This window comes from Zalophus californianus, chromosome 17 (assembly GCF_009762305.2).
Source record: "Zalophus californianus isolate mZalCal1 chromosome 17, mZalCal1.pri.v2, whole genome shotgun sequence".
NCBI lineage: Eukaryota > Metazoa > Chordata > Mammalia > Carnivora > Otariidae > Zalophus > Zalophus californianus.
In genome coordinates, this window is record NC_045611.1 from 16,567,661 (window position 1) to 16,584,566 (window position 16,906).

Here is a 16,906-nt window from a genome sequence, read left to right on the forward strand (position 1 = left end):
CTCCCCCTGCTTGTGTTCCCTCTCTCGCTGTGTCTCTCTCCATCAAATAAATAAATAAAATCTTCAAAAAATCAATCAATCAATAAATACCATTTTGTTATATCACCCAACCCATGGTGGTATAAAGGAGCTCCCAATACATATTTGTGGAATAAATTAGATTCCTTCTAAGGCTTTAGGGGACTTGGAGACTAATGTTACAAGGTAACAGAAAAGCAATTAAAATACTATTAAAAATGACAAAAGATACAAGGTGTCCAGAGACCTTTTGTATTAATAAATATTCTCAGTGTTCACTGGAGAATGAAGGGTTCCAAGCCTGATCTTCCTTTTCCTGAATGTTCCCCTAAATCTGTGGTTCTCAAGTGTGCCCCCAGCTCAGCAAGAGCAGCATCGCTTAAAACTTATTAGAAATGCACATTCTCAGGCACTGCCCAGATCTACAAATCAGAATCTGAGGAAGAGGCCTGGCCATCCATTTTTGGTTTTGTTTTTGTTTTTAAGATTTTAAGTAACCTCTACACCCAATGTGGGGCTTAAACTCAGGACCCCAAGATGAAGAGTTGCATGCTCCACAGGCTGAGTCAGCCAGGCACCCCTAACCCATCTGCTTTTACAAGCTTTCCAGGTGATTCTGATGCACACTCCAGTTTGAGAACCACTGATCTAGATCATACTTCTCCATCCTAGGGTTTACAGAATTATTACTGCCAACTTTAATAAACCTCTTCTATTATGGAGTCCAGCTCCCGCATCCTCCCTTTTTAGGCAATAGGAGCAATCAATTAAAGAAGGAGAGAAGAGAATACTAGTGTTGAGTGGATTATATAGTCTAGGCATGGGTATTCAGAGTAAGGGGAATAAATGTAGAGGGGTCACGGGCACCCCAACTATTTCAGAGATGGCATCAAGGGGGGTACTGGTTTAAAAAGAAGGTATGGAGGTAGGGGGCACCTGGGCGGCTCAGTCAGTTAAGCCGTCCAGCTCTTGGTTTTGGCTCAGGTCATGATCTCAGGGTAGTGGGATTGAGCCTGGTATAGGGCCCCACAATCAGCGGGGAGTCTGCTTGGGATTCTCTCTGTCCCTCTTCCTCTGCCTCTCACCCCGACACATGCTCTTTTTCTCCCTCTCTCAAATAAATTAAATCTTTTTTTAAAAAGTGAACGTGGGAATTAAGATGACTCACATTCTTACCTTGAGTGCCTTTGTTGGAAATGCCACTCGTAAAAAATAAGAACTCTAACGAGTGAAAAAAGTTTAAGCAGGTTGAGAGAGAATTATATCAATTTTAACCTTCCCCCTGAGTGAAGATAACCTAAAATTTTTATCTATTTTTAATGTATTTGTTTTTAAAGATTTTATTTATTTGACAGAGAGAGCACAAGCAGGGGGTGTGGCAGGCAGAGGGAGAGAGAGAAGCAGGCTCCCCGCTGAGCAGGGAGCCCAGACTCTGGGCTCCATCCCAGGACCCCGGGATCACCACCTGAGCCAAAGGCAGACACCTAACTGGCTGACCCACCCAAGCACCCCAAGATGTCTAAAATTTTTAGATGGATGTTTCCAGAAAGCTAGACTGGGTAATAAATAGGGATCGAATCTAAAGATTTGGGAGGCATTCCTATAATGTAATAATTGAAGCCTTGAGGACAGATAGTATTGCTGAAGGAGAGAACTCAGAAGGACAGAGGGGCCAAGACAGTTCCGCGGAGGGTGCCTGGCATGCAAGGCAGAATAGAGTCCAGTGAAGGAGGGTGGAAAGCCATCAGAGAGGCAGGGGGACCAGGATCCTTAAGTATTACCAAAGTCAGGGGAGGAGAGACCGTCCAGAAAGAGGACATGGTCAGCAACGTCAAATTTGGCAAAGAAACAGAAAGCTGAGAAATCAAAACAAAACAAAACAAAACTTGATATGATCAGCTAGAACATTAGAAACAGCTTTCCATCGTGCCATTTCAGGCAGGGCAGGTAGCACAGGAGCCATTGGCTCTGGAGATTGGAGAGAATAAATGGTAAGCGAAGTGGAGACAGATGTTTGGGGAAAGACAGGGAATTTGGGCAACTTCTGAAAGGGATGCCTAGGGCACCGAAATGTTTTTGAGGGTAGGATGAATAAATTCTCATCGAGGGTTAAGATTGAAGACTTGACAAAGAAGGCTTGTTAATGACTCAATGTCGCTGAAGATGAATGACAGAAAACCCACGTCATCATTCTGCTGAAATTCTGCATGAATTTTAACAGGCCAGATCCCATAATTCTAGAATCTCAGATTTGAAAAGGAATTTAGAAGTCATCTAATACTCCCTTTCAGTTCCATCCAGCAAAGGATTGTTTGCTAGTAAATTGCGTGCCTTGCTTAGAGAAATGGGCGAGGTTGTCAAAGACTCTCAAAATGAAGTGGGAGTACGTAAGCCGCGGTCCAATAGAGCATAGTGGATAAGAAAGTGGCTCAGGGGTTGGTTTGTCGGTTAATCAATCTTTCTTTCTTTCATTTTTTTTTTTTTTTTTTTTTTTTTTGGTAAGTAGACTCCACGCCCACGACCCTGAGATCAAAAGTCGCCCCCAGGTGTTAATCTTACAACCAAATACTAGACATGTTAGCTGAGCCTAGCTGTCTTGAGTAGCTATCCCTTACTTGTAAAACAGTACCTATCTCATAGACTTGTGATCTTTAAATGACCTGTAGTTTCTCCGTATTGACTGACTTGTAACAATAAGACTATTGACAGGTTTTACATTTAAAAGTAAAGAAGGCGCTAAGGGGTGGACGCAGAAGCCTATCTCCTACGGTGTCTCCCTAAGTTTGACCCTGCCCACACCTGGCTGGGCTCCCGGCAACCTCGCGCATGAGCGCGGGTAGCCCTGAGCCGGAAAATGCCTATGCGGCCGCCAGGTGGCGCCGCTAAGTCACAATTGTACCTCCCTGCTCCCAGAGGCCCTCATTGGGATGTAGGGGTGGAGCCAGCTCCGTGCGCAAGCGCGCTGAGGGCGCGTTCGATCAAGATGGCGCCTGTGGAGCACGTTGTGGCGGATGCCGGTGCTTTCCTGCTAGATGCGGCTCTGCAGGTACAGAGAGCTACCGCCAAGAGGAGCAGGGTCTGGGCTGGCGACCCCTGAAGTAGTGCGGGAAGTCGGGGGCGCATTGCGTGGTGCGGACAGGTGTGAGCTGGGCGGGTCTCTCCGCAGGACATCGGGAAGAACATCTACACTATCCGGGATGTAGTGAACGAGATTCGGGACAAGGCCACGCGCAGGCGCCTCGCCGTCCTGCCCTACGAGCTGCGTTTCAAGGAGCCCTTCCCAGAATACGTGCGGCTGGGTGAGTGCCTCTGCCCTGGTGTCGATGGCGAAGCCGGGTCTCACGCTACCCGCTCGGGACCGACTCGGGTGCGAGTTGAGATCTGGGTATTTATCAGCATTTGATTCAGAAACGGCACGTTCTAGGAGATCATGGCGGCAGAGAGGCTCCCTGGGTCAGGAGTCAGCCAGGCCTTGCCAGTTACTAGCTATATACAAGTTACTTAATCTTTCTGAGGACGTCCTAATGGTGATTAGTAGGATTTGGTTGAAGGATAAAATGAAAAGCTTTTAGTACAGTGCCTGGTACCTAGTAAGTGCCCAATAAATTTTAGCTGCTAATATCAGCTTTTTAGAAAATGTGTTCTTGTTATAAAGCGGAGTTGTTGCGGAGCAGTCCAATAATTTTGTTTCATCACAAACTACAACAGTTATTGACTGAATTAACTTTTAATCCTATTTGGAATCTGAATATGCTATTAATCTGGATTGTTATACTTAGAATCAAAGAATTTTAGACCAGAGAAGAGACCTTCTATTCCAACGTAATACCGGAGTTTAATAAGGAATTCTCACCATTTGCAGACATGCTTTTGGTGACTTTCTGTTAACTTTGTTCTCCTGTTCCTTCCTCGGCGCTGGATAAGGAGGTCACGGTACACCTAACTGGCGTGAATTTTAATGATAGAGAATACAAATGTCTCAACAGTGAGTAGAAAAAAGGAAGTGGATGAAAGTATTAAAAGGGTTTTCTTGGGATGTTGATCCTGAGTTCTTTTTCATACTTTGACTATGGTTATCCAAGGTTATATGGCTTTCTGTTTCTAATTTGAGTTGGGACTCTCTTTACAGTGACTGAGTTTTCAAAGAAAACTGGAGACTATCCCAGCCTCTCTGCCACAGATATCCAGGTGCTGGCACTCACCTATCAGTTAGAAGCAGAGTTTGTTGGGGTGTCTCACCTAAAACAAGAACCGGAAAAGGTAAATCAATAGGATTATTAGTTTTCTTCCTTTTAACTTTTTTATTCTGGGAACCATCAGATATACAGAAGTAGAGGGAATAGTATGATGGACCCAGTTTCCGGATTACTCTGTCTCCACACTTATCAAGTCATGATTTATCAGGTTGCATTTCTACTGACACCCAGCCCTTAGTATTTTGAACTCATTGTATTTCATTGATATTTCTTGGTGTCTCTCTTTAAAAGCAAAAAAAGACCCCACAAAATCGTTACACAGAATTAATAGTAATTCCCTAATATTGTTAAATGTCCACCTAGTGTTCACATTTCCTAATTATTTTACAATTTTTTTTAACAAATGCGTCTCAGTCCCTTTTGATCTGTAGGTTTTTAGGAAGGGTTGGTCAAATTTGGAAAATGCAGAAATAGAGCAAAAATCAACTATATTCTTGCTATTTTTTAAAATAGGTTTCTTTCCAAAAGCAAAAAAGAACACTATGTGCTTGCCTTTTTTTTTTTTTTTAAACTCTTGCCACCTTCAAAATTCTAGATTCCTATTGTACTTTTAGGGACTTGCCCCCATTGGCTAGGTTGAAGAGACTAATTGATTAGTGGCTGGGTCCTGTTGGCTTTTTCCACGCCAAAAGATTTTAGAAGCCAAATAATCATGTAATAATTAATTTCAAATAGTGTTAAGAATTGCTTAATATTCTCTATCTAAAGTCATCAAAAGTCTTCTGAACTCACATTTGTGTACGAATTGGAACTGCCATCACTTGTTTTCAACCAGGTTTAGAGTCCTCTAATCCAAAGAGTCTAAAACTGATGTGTAAAACACAGATTTCTGTGTGTCACCAAAATGTTTTAGGGAGGCAGGGTAAAGGGAAACATAAAGCCGGAGTCTGTGACTGAGCACAGTGTGACTAGTATCTGGGTTTCCATTTGGCATCCATCAATTCATGATTCCTAAAAATTGCCCTTTTCCTGCAGCCTATTGGGCAGAGATTAGGTTTTTTGTTTTTTTGGGTTTTTGTTTTTTTTTTTTAAGTAAATTCCATGTGGGGCTTGAACTCATGATCAAGAGTCTCCTGCTGTACCCACTGAGGAAGCCAGGCCCCTAGGAGTTGGATATTTTGTATCAGAAGCCTTAAAACAGTGTATTTTTAAAAAAAATAATACAGTATCTTTTGACCTAGCAATTCCATTTCTAGGCTTTTATCCTAAGTATGTAACTAAAGATACATGCAATTTTTATAAGTAATGCTGTTCACAGCGTTATTTATGTGGACAAAAAAGAAACGTTCTAAAGTGGTTATTTGGTAGTTGTGGGATCACTGAATAATTATTTTTATGTTTCCCAATTCTCAGTAACTGTGGGGAAGATATTTTGTTTTCTATTCATTTTAGTTACTCTCTCAAGGTGAATTTTTAAACTGTGTATTTCTCTGCTTAGAGCTCTCACTTCTTTTTAAAGGTTAAAGTGAGCTTATCAAGTCAGCATCCAGAAACTCCTCTACACATTTCTGGTTTCCATCTGCCCTCAAAGGTAATTGCTTAGACAAGCCACACTCTCCTGCCCTCTTGTGCTACCTAGCTCCACAAATTATGTACAGTGAGCCACATTTATCTAGACTACTATCCTAGGTTGTCCATCCCTGTCTGATCGGACTTGTGTCATCTGTCATTCCATCTATAGTCCTCTCAGTTTTTAGGTTTTAAAATCCTTATTCTTTTAACCTCAGCCTAAACCCCCACGAGAAACGCTACAACATGGACACCCAGCTGGTGAGCCCGAGAACCTAGAATTCAGTTCCTTCATGTTCTGGAGAAACCCCTTGCCTAATATTGATCATGAACTGCAGGAGCTGCTGGTAAGGCCCTGATGTGTGATCCCCTGATGACAGCACGCCAGCTTCTTAACTGCTCTTCCTGTGGGCTGGGACTCTGTGACTTCCATTGTTTCAGATGGAGAAAGGTGATGATGTTCCAAGTGCGGAGGAGGAGGAGGAGGAGGAGGAGGCTGGATTTGAAGAAAGGAAACAGGAGGGTAGTGACGACGATGGGGGTGGCTGGATAACCCCCGGCAACATCACGCAGATCCAGCAGGCGGCAGAGCAGTGTGCTGTCCCGAAGGCCGTGCGGGTTGGCTGCGTGACTACGGACTTCGCCATGCAGGTGGGCGGATGGGCGGCGGCCGGCCCTAGGCTCTAGTTCAGAACCTGTCATGAGCAGGGGTCCCTCTGAGGTTTGGGGGTATGTACAGCTCTACTCTGAGGCTTCTTTTCCTGGTTCTTGAAACTTCACCCGTGCTCTTTATTTATAGTTTATTTTCTAGTTTTGGTTTGAAACTAGAAAATCAATATAGTGACAAAATCTGTATCTTGTATTAAGTTTTTAACATTTACTGTGGATGGTCTCTTGATGGTTCTCATTCAGTATGTTTCATGTTCTGTTCTCAGTTAGGTTCTTGGAAAAAGTAGAGGTTTCCAGCTCCCAAAAGAGTGTCTTGCCTTTGACAAGATAAATGTCTTTGTTAAGAGAGATTGCTAGTGAGGGGCCCTGGGCAAAAGACCTGGGCCCTTGAAATACAAGAGAAATCTAGGTCCCTTTTCTAGTCTGTGTGTCTTGAGAGGCCTCCTAAGCTTACTCTCCCTTAGTGGAAGTCCCTTAGAACCAAACCAGGCTTTGTGAAGTCCTTTCACTGTGATTATACGGATGTTAAAAGAAACTGTGGTTTTGCTGACTTCGGTTGCGCTTTGACTTGTCGGTCGCAGAACGTCCTGCTTCAGATGGGGCTGCACGCGCTGGCGGTGAATGGCCTGCTGATCCGCGAGGCCCGGAGCTACATCCTGCGCTGCCACGGCTGTTTCAGGTACGCGGCTGGTGGTCTGGACCCACAGCCTCTGTGGAACGCTTTTCTCTCCTGTCCTTTCGGCCAGTCTTCAGAAGGATGGCCTCGTGTTCAGGTTTTCCTCCACCTTGTCCTTCATATGTGGCTAGGTTCGGTCCTCACCATAGCACTGAAACCTCTGGGACAGTAAGCTCCTGCTTATTATCTTAGTCGTAGGAATAAAGATGTGGATTGTGGAGCAGAGAGGCCTCATCATTTAACCATACGTACTGAAACATTGATGGATGAAATGATGCCTGGGACTTGCTTTGAAATAATACACAGGTGGAAATGGTGGGGATAGAGAGAGAACCTGATGGTTGTTGAAGCTGGGTGAGGGGCCCATGGGGGTTCGTTGTGCTCTTTGGTCTACTTTATGTTTAGATTTTCTGTTTAAAAACAAAAAAAAAGGTGGAATGGATTCAGATTACACAGGTTCAGATCCAGATTTTGTCTCACAGTAGCTTTACAAAAGTTGGTGAACTTCTCGGTGCTTCAGATTTTTCTTGCATAAAATCGAAAAAGCTGATTGTCCGAGAAGAGTGTGATATCTGGAACACAGGACGGGGTGCACTCAGGTGAACTGTTAGTTCACAGACCATGCCCTTCTCTTCCATTTCTCTTCTGGCTCTTGAAGTGGTCCTTGTGTGGGGATGGTGTTCTGTGGGCAGGCCCCAGGGTCCTGGAGACCTGCTTGGAGCAGACGAGACTGTACTACAGCTGTTGCCAGGGACCATCGCCCTGAGATCTTACACTGCAGTGGCTGAGAGCCTCTCCGTAGATTCGGTCTAGATTTGGTGGCCATCATGTAGATCATCTCGTGGAGCAGCAAGGTGTCCTTAGTGCTGGGTCCCTAATGCTGTTCCACTGAGGATAAAGTTGCCTAGATGGACCACTGCTCCCCTGCTGGCTTCAAGACAACCAGTCACTCATGACCCAGGGGCCCCGCCCCACCCGCAGCCCCCACAGGTCTGCCTGTGATGTAGGGAGCCACTTCTCAAAGCTTCCTCTGCATTCTTCTCCATCTTCAGTATGTAAATGTACCACACATAGGACAATAAAGCGCCTGGCTTCATGAAAGCCCATTTCCCCCATTGCCCTTTGCTACAAAACCCCAAGTTCCCCAAATGAACACGCCTTCTTAGCAGCTCTTAGAAACATTCTCCATTCTTGTGAGATTGGCCCAGTGACTGGATGGTTTCTTACACAGGATGATTAGTTCTTAGCATCTGTTGAGAGGTGCTTGGTTTCCTCTCGGAGACTTGCAGGTCAAGGGTTCAACTTCTCAGGAGATTCATATTGCTCATCCCCTGACCCCTGGGAATGGAGGGGGAGTTCCTCAAGGACACGTATAAACACTGCCACTTGGTCCTTGACAGCAGTGGCTTTCTTGTCCAGGGTCCCTGTTGGGGCTCGAATGCATAGGGGCAAGGCGAGGCCTTAGGGCCTGCCCTCAGCACCCACAGCCATTCAACTCTGGCAGCTCTCCAGTGTTATCTGTGTCGTTCATTAATACGTTCTTGGCACTTTGGGAGCCACCTGCTGGCTTCACAGCCCGGCTGCCATCTCAGGAATAGGCCCCTGGACTAAATACCATGATGTTAGGAGCACTAACTGGAGCCAGGTTCCCCGGCCTTGTATCTGCCATTCCCTAGCTCTCTGACCTTGAGTAGGCTACCGTATCTTGCCTTGGTTTCCCCATCTGTAAGATGGACATAATGCCAACTCCATAGGATCGTTTTGATGTTAAACTTGTGGAATAATGCCTAACAGTTCAGTAAGACTTCATTACTAGTTTAACAACATTCGCTCAACTTCCATGTTTAAGGACTCACTGCCTGTGTCACTTCTTTCACCTTTGCCCTCAGCGCAGCGGGGTGGCTTGCTTGTATCGGCGGCACGAGGCCAGGCGGCCGTGGTCTGTGATGCGTCGGGGGCCGTTCAGCCTCCCCCCGTTCCTTGTCGCTTCGTCCTCCTGACACCCGTGACTCACCTTGTGCTCCGGGGATGGGGTTTGCCCTCCGTGGCTTCCGTGCAGAGCCTTTCTTTTTCTGTCTCCAGAACCACATCTGACATGAGCCGAGTGTTCTGTTCGCATTGTGGAAACAAGACCCTGAAGAAGGTGTCCGTGACCGTCAGTGACGACGGAAGCCTGTGCATGCACTTCTCCCGCAACCCGAAGGTGCTGAACCCTCGGGGCCTCCGGGTGAGTGGCAGCATTCCCTTCCCCTTGCAGCCGGGCCTGAGGCTGGGAAAGCAAGACCTCTTAGCACCAGGATCAAAATCCACAGAGAGGACCAAGAAAGGCTTGGCATTTAACTGTCCCGCTGATTCCCTGAACCCAGCCTTACTTTATGGCACAAGATGGTCTGGCGCTCTTCGAATTCCGTCCCTGCCCTAGCATCAGCCATTTCTCTGTGGAGCTCAGATTCCTTACCAAGAGTGGGGTTTTGAAACAAAGAGCTGAGCACAGCGTGGGCTCATTGCCCTAGGGGGTCGGAGATGTCTCAGCCCACGGGGGACAGATTATAAACCGACGCATGTGTATGTAAATATACGTGGGAATATTTTCTATTCCGTATCTGTATTTTAAAATGAGTTTTTAGGGCGCCTGGGTGGCTCAGTCGTTAAGCGTCTGCCTTCGGCTCAGGTCATGATCCCAGGGTCCTGGGATTGAGTCCCGCATCGGGCTCCCTGCTCAGCGGGAAGCCTGCTTCTCCCTCTCCCGCTCCCCCTGCTTGTGTTCCTGCTCTCACTGTCTCTCTCTGTCAAATAAATAAAATCTTTAAAAGTAAATAAATGAGTTTTTAAGTTCTGTTTCAACCCAGCAGATTTCATCGTAGCCCTCCCTCGTATCTTGACACCATTTTCCACCATTATTTGCTCAATCTGGAATTCTCATTTCAGAATTACTAACCCACAGCAGTGAAAATGGTACCTGCTTAGTAGAGTTCGGTGTTTGGAGGTGACTCCATTGCTAGCTGAGGGCGTGTCCCCACAGCACGAGTAGCAGTGAGTGATATGCTCCACTCATGTCATCTCTCTGCATCCCGAGCCGTCAGTACGCTTGACATTAATAAGATCGGACGTGTTTGAATAGGGTGCCCCATCCTAATGGCCTTTTCTCCTCTCATTTGCAGTATTCACTTCCCACTCCCAAAGGGGGCAAATACGCCATCAACCCCCATCTGACCGAGGACCAGCGCTTCCCTCAGCTGAGACTCTCCCGGAAGGCCAGGCAGAAAACGGACGTGTTTGCCCCTGACTACATAGCTGGGGTATCTCCTTTTGCGGAGAATGACATCTCCAGCCGGTCCGCCACCCTGCAGATCCGAGACAACACCTTGGGAGCGGGGAGGAGGCGGTTAAATCCCAATGCTTCCAGAAAGAAGTTTGTGAAGAAGAGGTGAAGCGCAAGCTCTATGGGGCCGACAGGATTGCCACTGCAGCTGCTGAGGTGCTCAGGGGCCTCATTTCCCCAGCCGTCAGGCTTCAGAACCATGTAGGTGGAAACAGTAGCCCTGGCTTATGCAGTGCTGCTTCCTGGCTCCCTGGGATGGGTCGGGTCGGGTTCGTGATGGAACTGGGCCATCCCTTGGCCTGCAAGCATCCAGAGAGCTGGGATTCCTGCCATGTTGAGGGGAGTTTGACAGAAACAGAACGGTGCCGCGGAGCACATCCTCAGCATTCAAAGAAAGGAACTTCCAGCTGGTACTATTTTTCTAATAAATGTGGTCATAAGCTTCTGTGCCTTTTCATTAAGTCACCAAATGTTTGCTTTTTAGGCAATTGGAAGGTAGCACCTGAGCTGTCTACTCAAGTATCAAGCATTTAGATTTTTTTTTTTTTTACAAGAAAATATACTAAGTTTGTTATAATAAACCTAAGAGCTACTGTTTTTTCTTTTTTACAACTTATTCTTGGGACACCTGGGTGGCTCAGTTGGTTAAGCGTCTGGCTTTGGCTCAGGTCATGATCCCAGGGTCCTGGAATGGAGTCCTGCATCCGGCTCCCTGCTCAGCAGGGAATCTGCTTCTCCCCCTGCCTGCCACTCCCCCTGCTTGTGCATGCGCACACCTCTCTGTCATATAAATAAATAAAATCTTTTAATATCCTGAGGCATTTCAGTCATTCAAGAGAGTTTTAGTATAGTGAACTGCTACAGACTTCCACCTAGATTCACTCTTACTTTGCCTTTTCTTTTTCTCTTCCTACACCCATGAGTACGTCAGGAATCTCCTAGGGAAAGGATGTTCTTTGCGTAAAATCGGGAAACAACACGGATATATAACTACTGATACAGAGCAGAACTCAATTTTTTCCAGATTGTTCACCGTCCTTCCTATCATTTCCCGTTTCTGAACACTTTTAAAAAAGATTTATGTATTTTAGAGAGGGGCAGAAGGAGAGAGTTTCAAGCTGACTCCACACTGAGCGCGGAGCCCACCATGGGGCTCAGACCCACGACCCTGAGATCATAGTTGAGTGGAAACCAATAGGGGGACATTGAACCTACTGCGCCACCCAGGTGCCCCTGAACACTTTAACCCATGTCTTGTGCAGTTGACATTTTTAATAGTACAAACCACATTTTTTAAAATGTCCCTCCATTTGGGTTTGACAGATTGCATAAGCTCAAGCAAATTTAGGGGGAAGCACTTTGGGCAGGAATGTTCCATGAGTGATCGGTATACAGGGTATCATGGTAAGTGATGTTAACTTTGATTACTTGGGATATGTACCTGACTACAAGATTTTTTCCAAATTCTGTATATTGATAGTATATATACAAAGTGTATAATAATCTTTAAAAGCTCCTTAATTAGGTTTTTTTTTGTATGGGTATCTTGGGCATATAGTTAAATTGAATTTAAACCAAGAACATTAAGGTTTTTCCTATCCTATTTTTTTTTAAGTAAACACGGGTTCCAAAAATAAAAACCAAAAGGTACATACAGAGCTAGATGCATTCCATCCCCTCCCGCTTCACCTTAACCCATATAGGTCATTGGTTTTGTTTTTTATTCATCCTTGTTTTGTTTTGCAAAAATAAGCATCTGTGTGTATTATATCAATTTTTTTTTAAGATTTTTAAGTAATATCTACACCCAATGTGGGACTTGAACTCACAACCCTGAGATCAAGAGTCTCATGTTCCACTGACAAGCCAGCTAGGTGCCCCAACTTTTTTCGTACACTAATAGTAGGGGCACTCGGCTGGCTCAGTCCGTGGAACGTGCGACTCTATCTCGGGGTTGTAGGTTTGAGCCCCACATGAGGTATAGAGATTACTTAAAATTCTTTTTTTTTTCTTAAAGATTTTATTCATTTATTTGAGAGAGACAAAGAGAGCACGAGAGGGAAGAGGGTCAGAGGGAGAAGGAGACTCCCTGCTGAGCAGGGAGCCCGACGTGGGACTCGATCCCGGGACTCCAGGACCATGACCTGAGCCGAAGTCAGTCGCCCAACCAACGGAGCCACCCAGGCGCCCAAAATTCTTTTTTTTTTTTTAAGATTTTATTTATTTGACAGAGGGAGAGAGGGAACACAAGCAGGGGGAGTGGGAGAGGGAGAAGCAGGCCTCCCGCGGAGCAGGGAGCCCGATGCAGGGCTCAATCCCAGGACCCTGGGGTCATGACCTGAGCTGAAGGCAGATGCTTAACCACTGAGCCACCCAGGCGCCCCTTAAAATCTTTTTTTTAAAAAGTAGTATACTATATTCTCCCCCCACACCCCGGGAAATTACTCCATATCCATTCATAGAGATCTTAACTGTTCTTATGGCTCTGTCATGAAAAGCTACCAGTTCAGGCACCTCATCATGTTACAGGCTCTGGGTTGAGTATGTAATCCACGTCCGCCCACTTACTGGGTAGGACACTGTTAACGAGGTGCGGGTGCTGTCAACAGCAGTCTTCTACACGAGATTAAATGCCTGAAAGTCACAGAGCTTGTGAGCGTCCAGGCCAAGGTTTCAGCTTAGTCCGTCTGCTTTTATGCAACAAACGGACCAGGGGAGACCAGAGGAAACAGGATGAACACTAGCGCCCCTGCCCTGCATCTCTGAAACTCACGGGGGGGGGGTGGCAGGGGCGCAGCTTGGGGGCTGGCTGAAAGCTGCGGTCCAGGGTGCTGGAGCAGAGGGCAGTAAGGGGGAGAGCCTCTGAGAGTCCGTTTCTTTCTCCTCCTGTCAGACTTACAGAAAAGCAGGGGGTAGTGTAACACCCGTGTGCCCAATGTAGAGGCCAATTTTAGGCAACCAACTTGAACAATGGAAACTTGAGTCAGGTAGAAGGACCCATAGGGACCCCCAACCCCCAACCACCCCATCCCCACTGCTACATACAAACAGGCCCATCAGGCGACCCACCACAAAATATCCCTAAGTCCTAGCTGACCTGCAGGTTACTTACACCCGGACACAGGTACCAGAAAAGGAAAATTCCCTAGGTTCCCATACCTCCTCACCTCCCTTGTCTTAGGACCAAAAGGCTGCTCTGGTGCCACCCAGCAAAGCAAACCTCAGAATGTGCTTCTCACAGTTCACCAGCCAGAACTAGTCCTGTGGCCCCACCCAGTCAGGTAGGACCAAGAAATGCAATCCCGATCAACAGCCAGAAGGTAGGATGCTAGAAATACTTGGTGAATAGCATTAGTCAAAACCACAAACTGTAGAGATAAATACAAGTGGCTTTGAAATAAACTTGGGAGCAGGAACAATAGGGTAAAATGTTGTAAGTGTGTGCATAGCAAGTTGTTAATTCCAGTGTTTAAGGCCTTGGACTTGAAGTTTTAAAAGCTTAAGAACTTTTATATAAGTTTTCCTTGAGAATTTTGATTGCTAGTTTAGGACACATGAAACTCGTACTTAACCCAAATCTTACTGGCAACCTTGAATCACACTTTTAATTGTTAATAATTAATAAGATAATTCTGAGGTAGGGAAACAGAAGGACTCCATAAAAATCTGCTTTTTGCTCCTTTTCCTGCTTCTATTCTTGCCAGGACATGCACCCCATCACCCCACTTTACACAGGCCTCAGAATGTCCTCCTTGTCAGGGACAAGGAGTTAATGATTGCTTTAGAATAGATAACATCTAAGGAAGGGCCAGTTGAGAAGGACCCCACAAAGCCCATCATATGTACATTCCAGACCAAGGGAGCTAAATATCTCGATGCCAAGTATCTCTACTCCAAAGAATAACACCTGGGCCCTCATCTTTGTTCTAACAGGTTCCTGGATGCCTGAGAGCCCATGTACACTGGACCACAATCCTCCCTAAAAACCGCCAGACCCTGAACAAAGAGGAAACTCATGCTCCTTTCCTTTCCAAGTCTCCCAGACACAACGCCTATAATCTGTTCTCTAACTTCAATAAGCTCTGCTGGCTTGCATCAGATTTCTAGCACGCATGAAGCCAAGGACCCTCTTGTCTAGTCCTGAAGGACCCCCTCTGGTCACCAGATCAAGCCTGCCAGCATCAATTCTATACTGCTATCTTCTTTAATACAAGATACACTTAATAGCAGTGTCAGTGACATTTCCAAAACACCCCCCGGGGAAAGAGTACCACTGTAATCCACAATCAAGCAGCAAATGCAAAACCCTGGGACATCTGGAAGACTAGCCCCCAAATTTACTAGTTATTTTCACCCCAGTACACGTGGACAGGGAGATAGCTAGAGTGGAAATGAATGCCGTGTCTAGCTCACTGTGTTTGCGTGTTCACGTGTTTGGAGGTAAATTCTCATAAATGCAACCTTTCTGCATTATTAAGACAACGATGAGACTGTAATTCCGGGACCCATGATGACACAGAGGTGTGGTGTACATTTACTACGCTAATAATGAGCTGTTCACATGTCTGCACACTTCGGAACTGGGTGGGGTTTATCTTTCTACACCCTTCGTGAGGCTCATTGCCAGGTTCTGGAATGATGTTTAATAAAGGCTTGTAAAATTGAATGCATGACTCACACCAGTCTGGAGAAAATAATCAAGAGACAGGAAATGCTTTTCCCTAACTTTTCTTATAGTTTGCTCTTGGAAATTACAGACGAGTTCCCTGCCCCCAAAGGTGTTTATGCTAGAGCTGAAGAGTTACTAGTGGGACGTGCGATAAAAAGTATCAAGCAATGAAAATGGGGTCCCTTCTATACCTTAAACTCTGTGATCTGACGCCAGAACTCCATTTGCTCTGTCAGATAATATCTCTTCACAATACATGCATACCATTTCAAGAGAAATTTCAGTTTACCCAGAGCTGTCTAAGCCTAATAGAGAATGACCTATTTGACACAATATATAACATGACAAAGGTCCAGCAGAACACACAGGAACACAGAAGTCCAGCATAACAGTGCACGTTTCATACCATCGTGATCCAGGGAGAGGGACAAGGAGGAGGAGGTTTACAGTAGAAGAATCATTAATCCCCTAACACCAAAGACCTGTTCCGTCCAGGGATCCATGGCTGGTAGCCACGGGAACCACCGAGGAGAACAGACGCCCAGGTCCCCAGACAGGCCCGTGCTGCCCCGAGCTACTGCACCAAGTCCATCATCCACAGCAAGCGGGATTTAGGGACTTCTTACGCCAAAAAAGAGGCACCCTTGTGGAGGCAGTGCCTTAGCAGGTGACTAATGAGGCTGTTTGTGTTCTTCCATCAGGAGGAGGATGGGGGACTCCTGAGGTTTCTCCTCTACCTCTGCTTTTTGTTTCTAGATAATGAAGACCATCAACAAAGCTTTCTACAGCTCCAGAGTGCTGGCTGCTCCCTGATGATGTGGGAGAGACCTTGAGGACACGGTTTTCAGTCAACACGCAATGCTGGTACCTACATACTCCAGGGACAGGCCTGCTCAGAAAACCCCCTGGGAAGTGAACAATTTTTAAACTGACAGCAAATTAAAGCTGAGGGACCTTTAAGGCAATGCAGCTGAAACCTATGTTTTTACTGAAGCAACCAGAGCTCAAAGAGAAGAGCACTGGCAGCTCATCTGGACCTAGGCTCCTCTGGAGTCTGAGGGCCTGAGTTCCAATTCTGAACTATACCACTAACTAGCTGTAGAGCCATGGGCAAGCCATAATACCACTTGGTTCATCAGTTTCCCTATCTCTAAAATGGGGGTTTTAGGGGCGCCTGGGTGGCTCAGTTGTTAGCATCTGCCTTCGGCTCGGGTCATGATCCTGGGGTCCTGGGATCGAGCCCCGCATCGGGCTCCCGGCTCAGCAGGAAGCCTGCTTCTCCCTCTCCCACTCCCCCTACTTGTGTTCCCTCTCTCACTGTCTCTCTCTCTGTCAAATAAATCAATAAAATCTTAAAAAATAAAAATAAAAATAAAATAAAATGGGGATTTTATTCCCTACCTCACATCATACACGGAAATTACTGCAAACTAGATCTTAAAACTACAGACTTAAATGTAAGAGCTGAAACTATAACACTCACAGATTAAAAAAAATATATACGCATAAATCTAGGGTTAGGGAATGATTTCTTAGGACACCAAAGCAGAAGTGACAAAAGGATCATAAGTTAGACTTCATCAAAATTAAAAACTTATATGGTTTAAAAGACACCATTGAGAAAATAAAAAGACAACCCAAAGAATGGGAGAAAGTATTTGCAAATCATGTATCTGATAAGGAATTTGCATAAAGGAGGCACCTGGCTGGCTCAGGTGGTAGAGTGTGCAACTCTTGATCTTGGGGTTGTGAGTTCAAGTCCCACGTTGGGTGTCGAGCTTACTTTA

At 45.8% G+C, this 16,906-nt stretch overlaps 1 protein-coding gene across 2 annotated transcripts; it reads left to right on the forward strand.

Moving 5' to 3' along the window:
• The first annotated feature begins 2,931 nt into the window (after window positions 1–2,931).
• Window positions 2,932–10,893, forward strand: NOB1 (NIN1 (RPN12) binding protein 1 homolog). 2 transcript variants are annotated; one of them, XM_027619961.2, is made up of 9 exons: window positions 2,932–3,064; window positions 3,185–3,317; window positions 4,148–4,278; window positions 5,734–5,805; window positions 6,002–6,130; window positions 6,225–6,434; window positions 7,034–7,131; window positions 9,211–9,355; window positions 10,290–10,893. In XM_027619961.2, the coding sequence occupies exons 1-9, from the start codon at window positions 3,002–3,004 to the stop codon at window positions 10,557–10,559; spliced, it is 1,251 nt and encodes a 416-aa protein (XP_027475762.2). In that variant the 5' UTR covers window positions 2,932–3,001; the 3' UTR covers window positions 10,560–10,893. The 2 variants fall into 2 exon arrangements, with proteins under 2 accessions (XP_027475762.2, XP_027475763.2); XM_027619962.2 differs by lacking the exon at window positions 5,734–5,805.
• The last annotated feature ends 6,013 nt before the right edge of the window (window positions 10,894–16,906 follow it).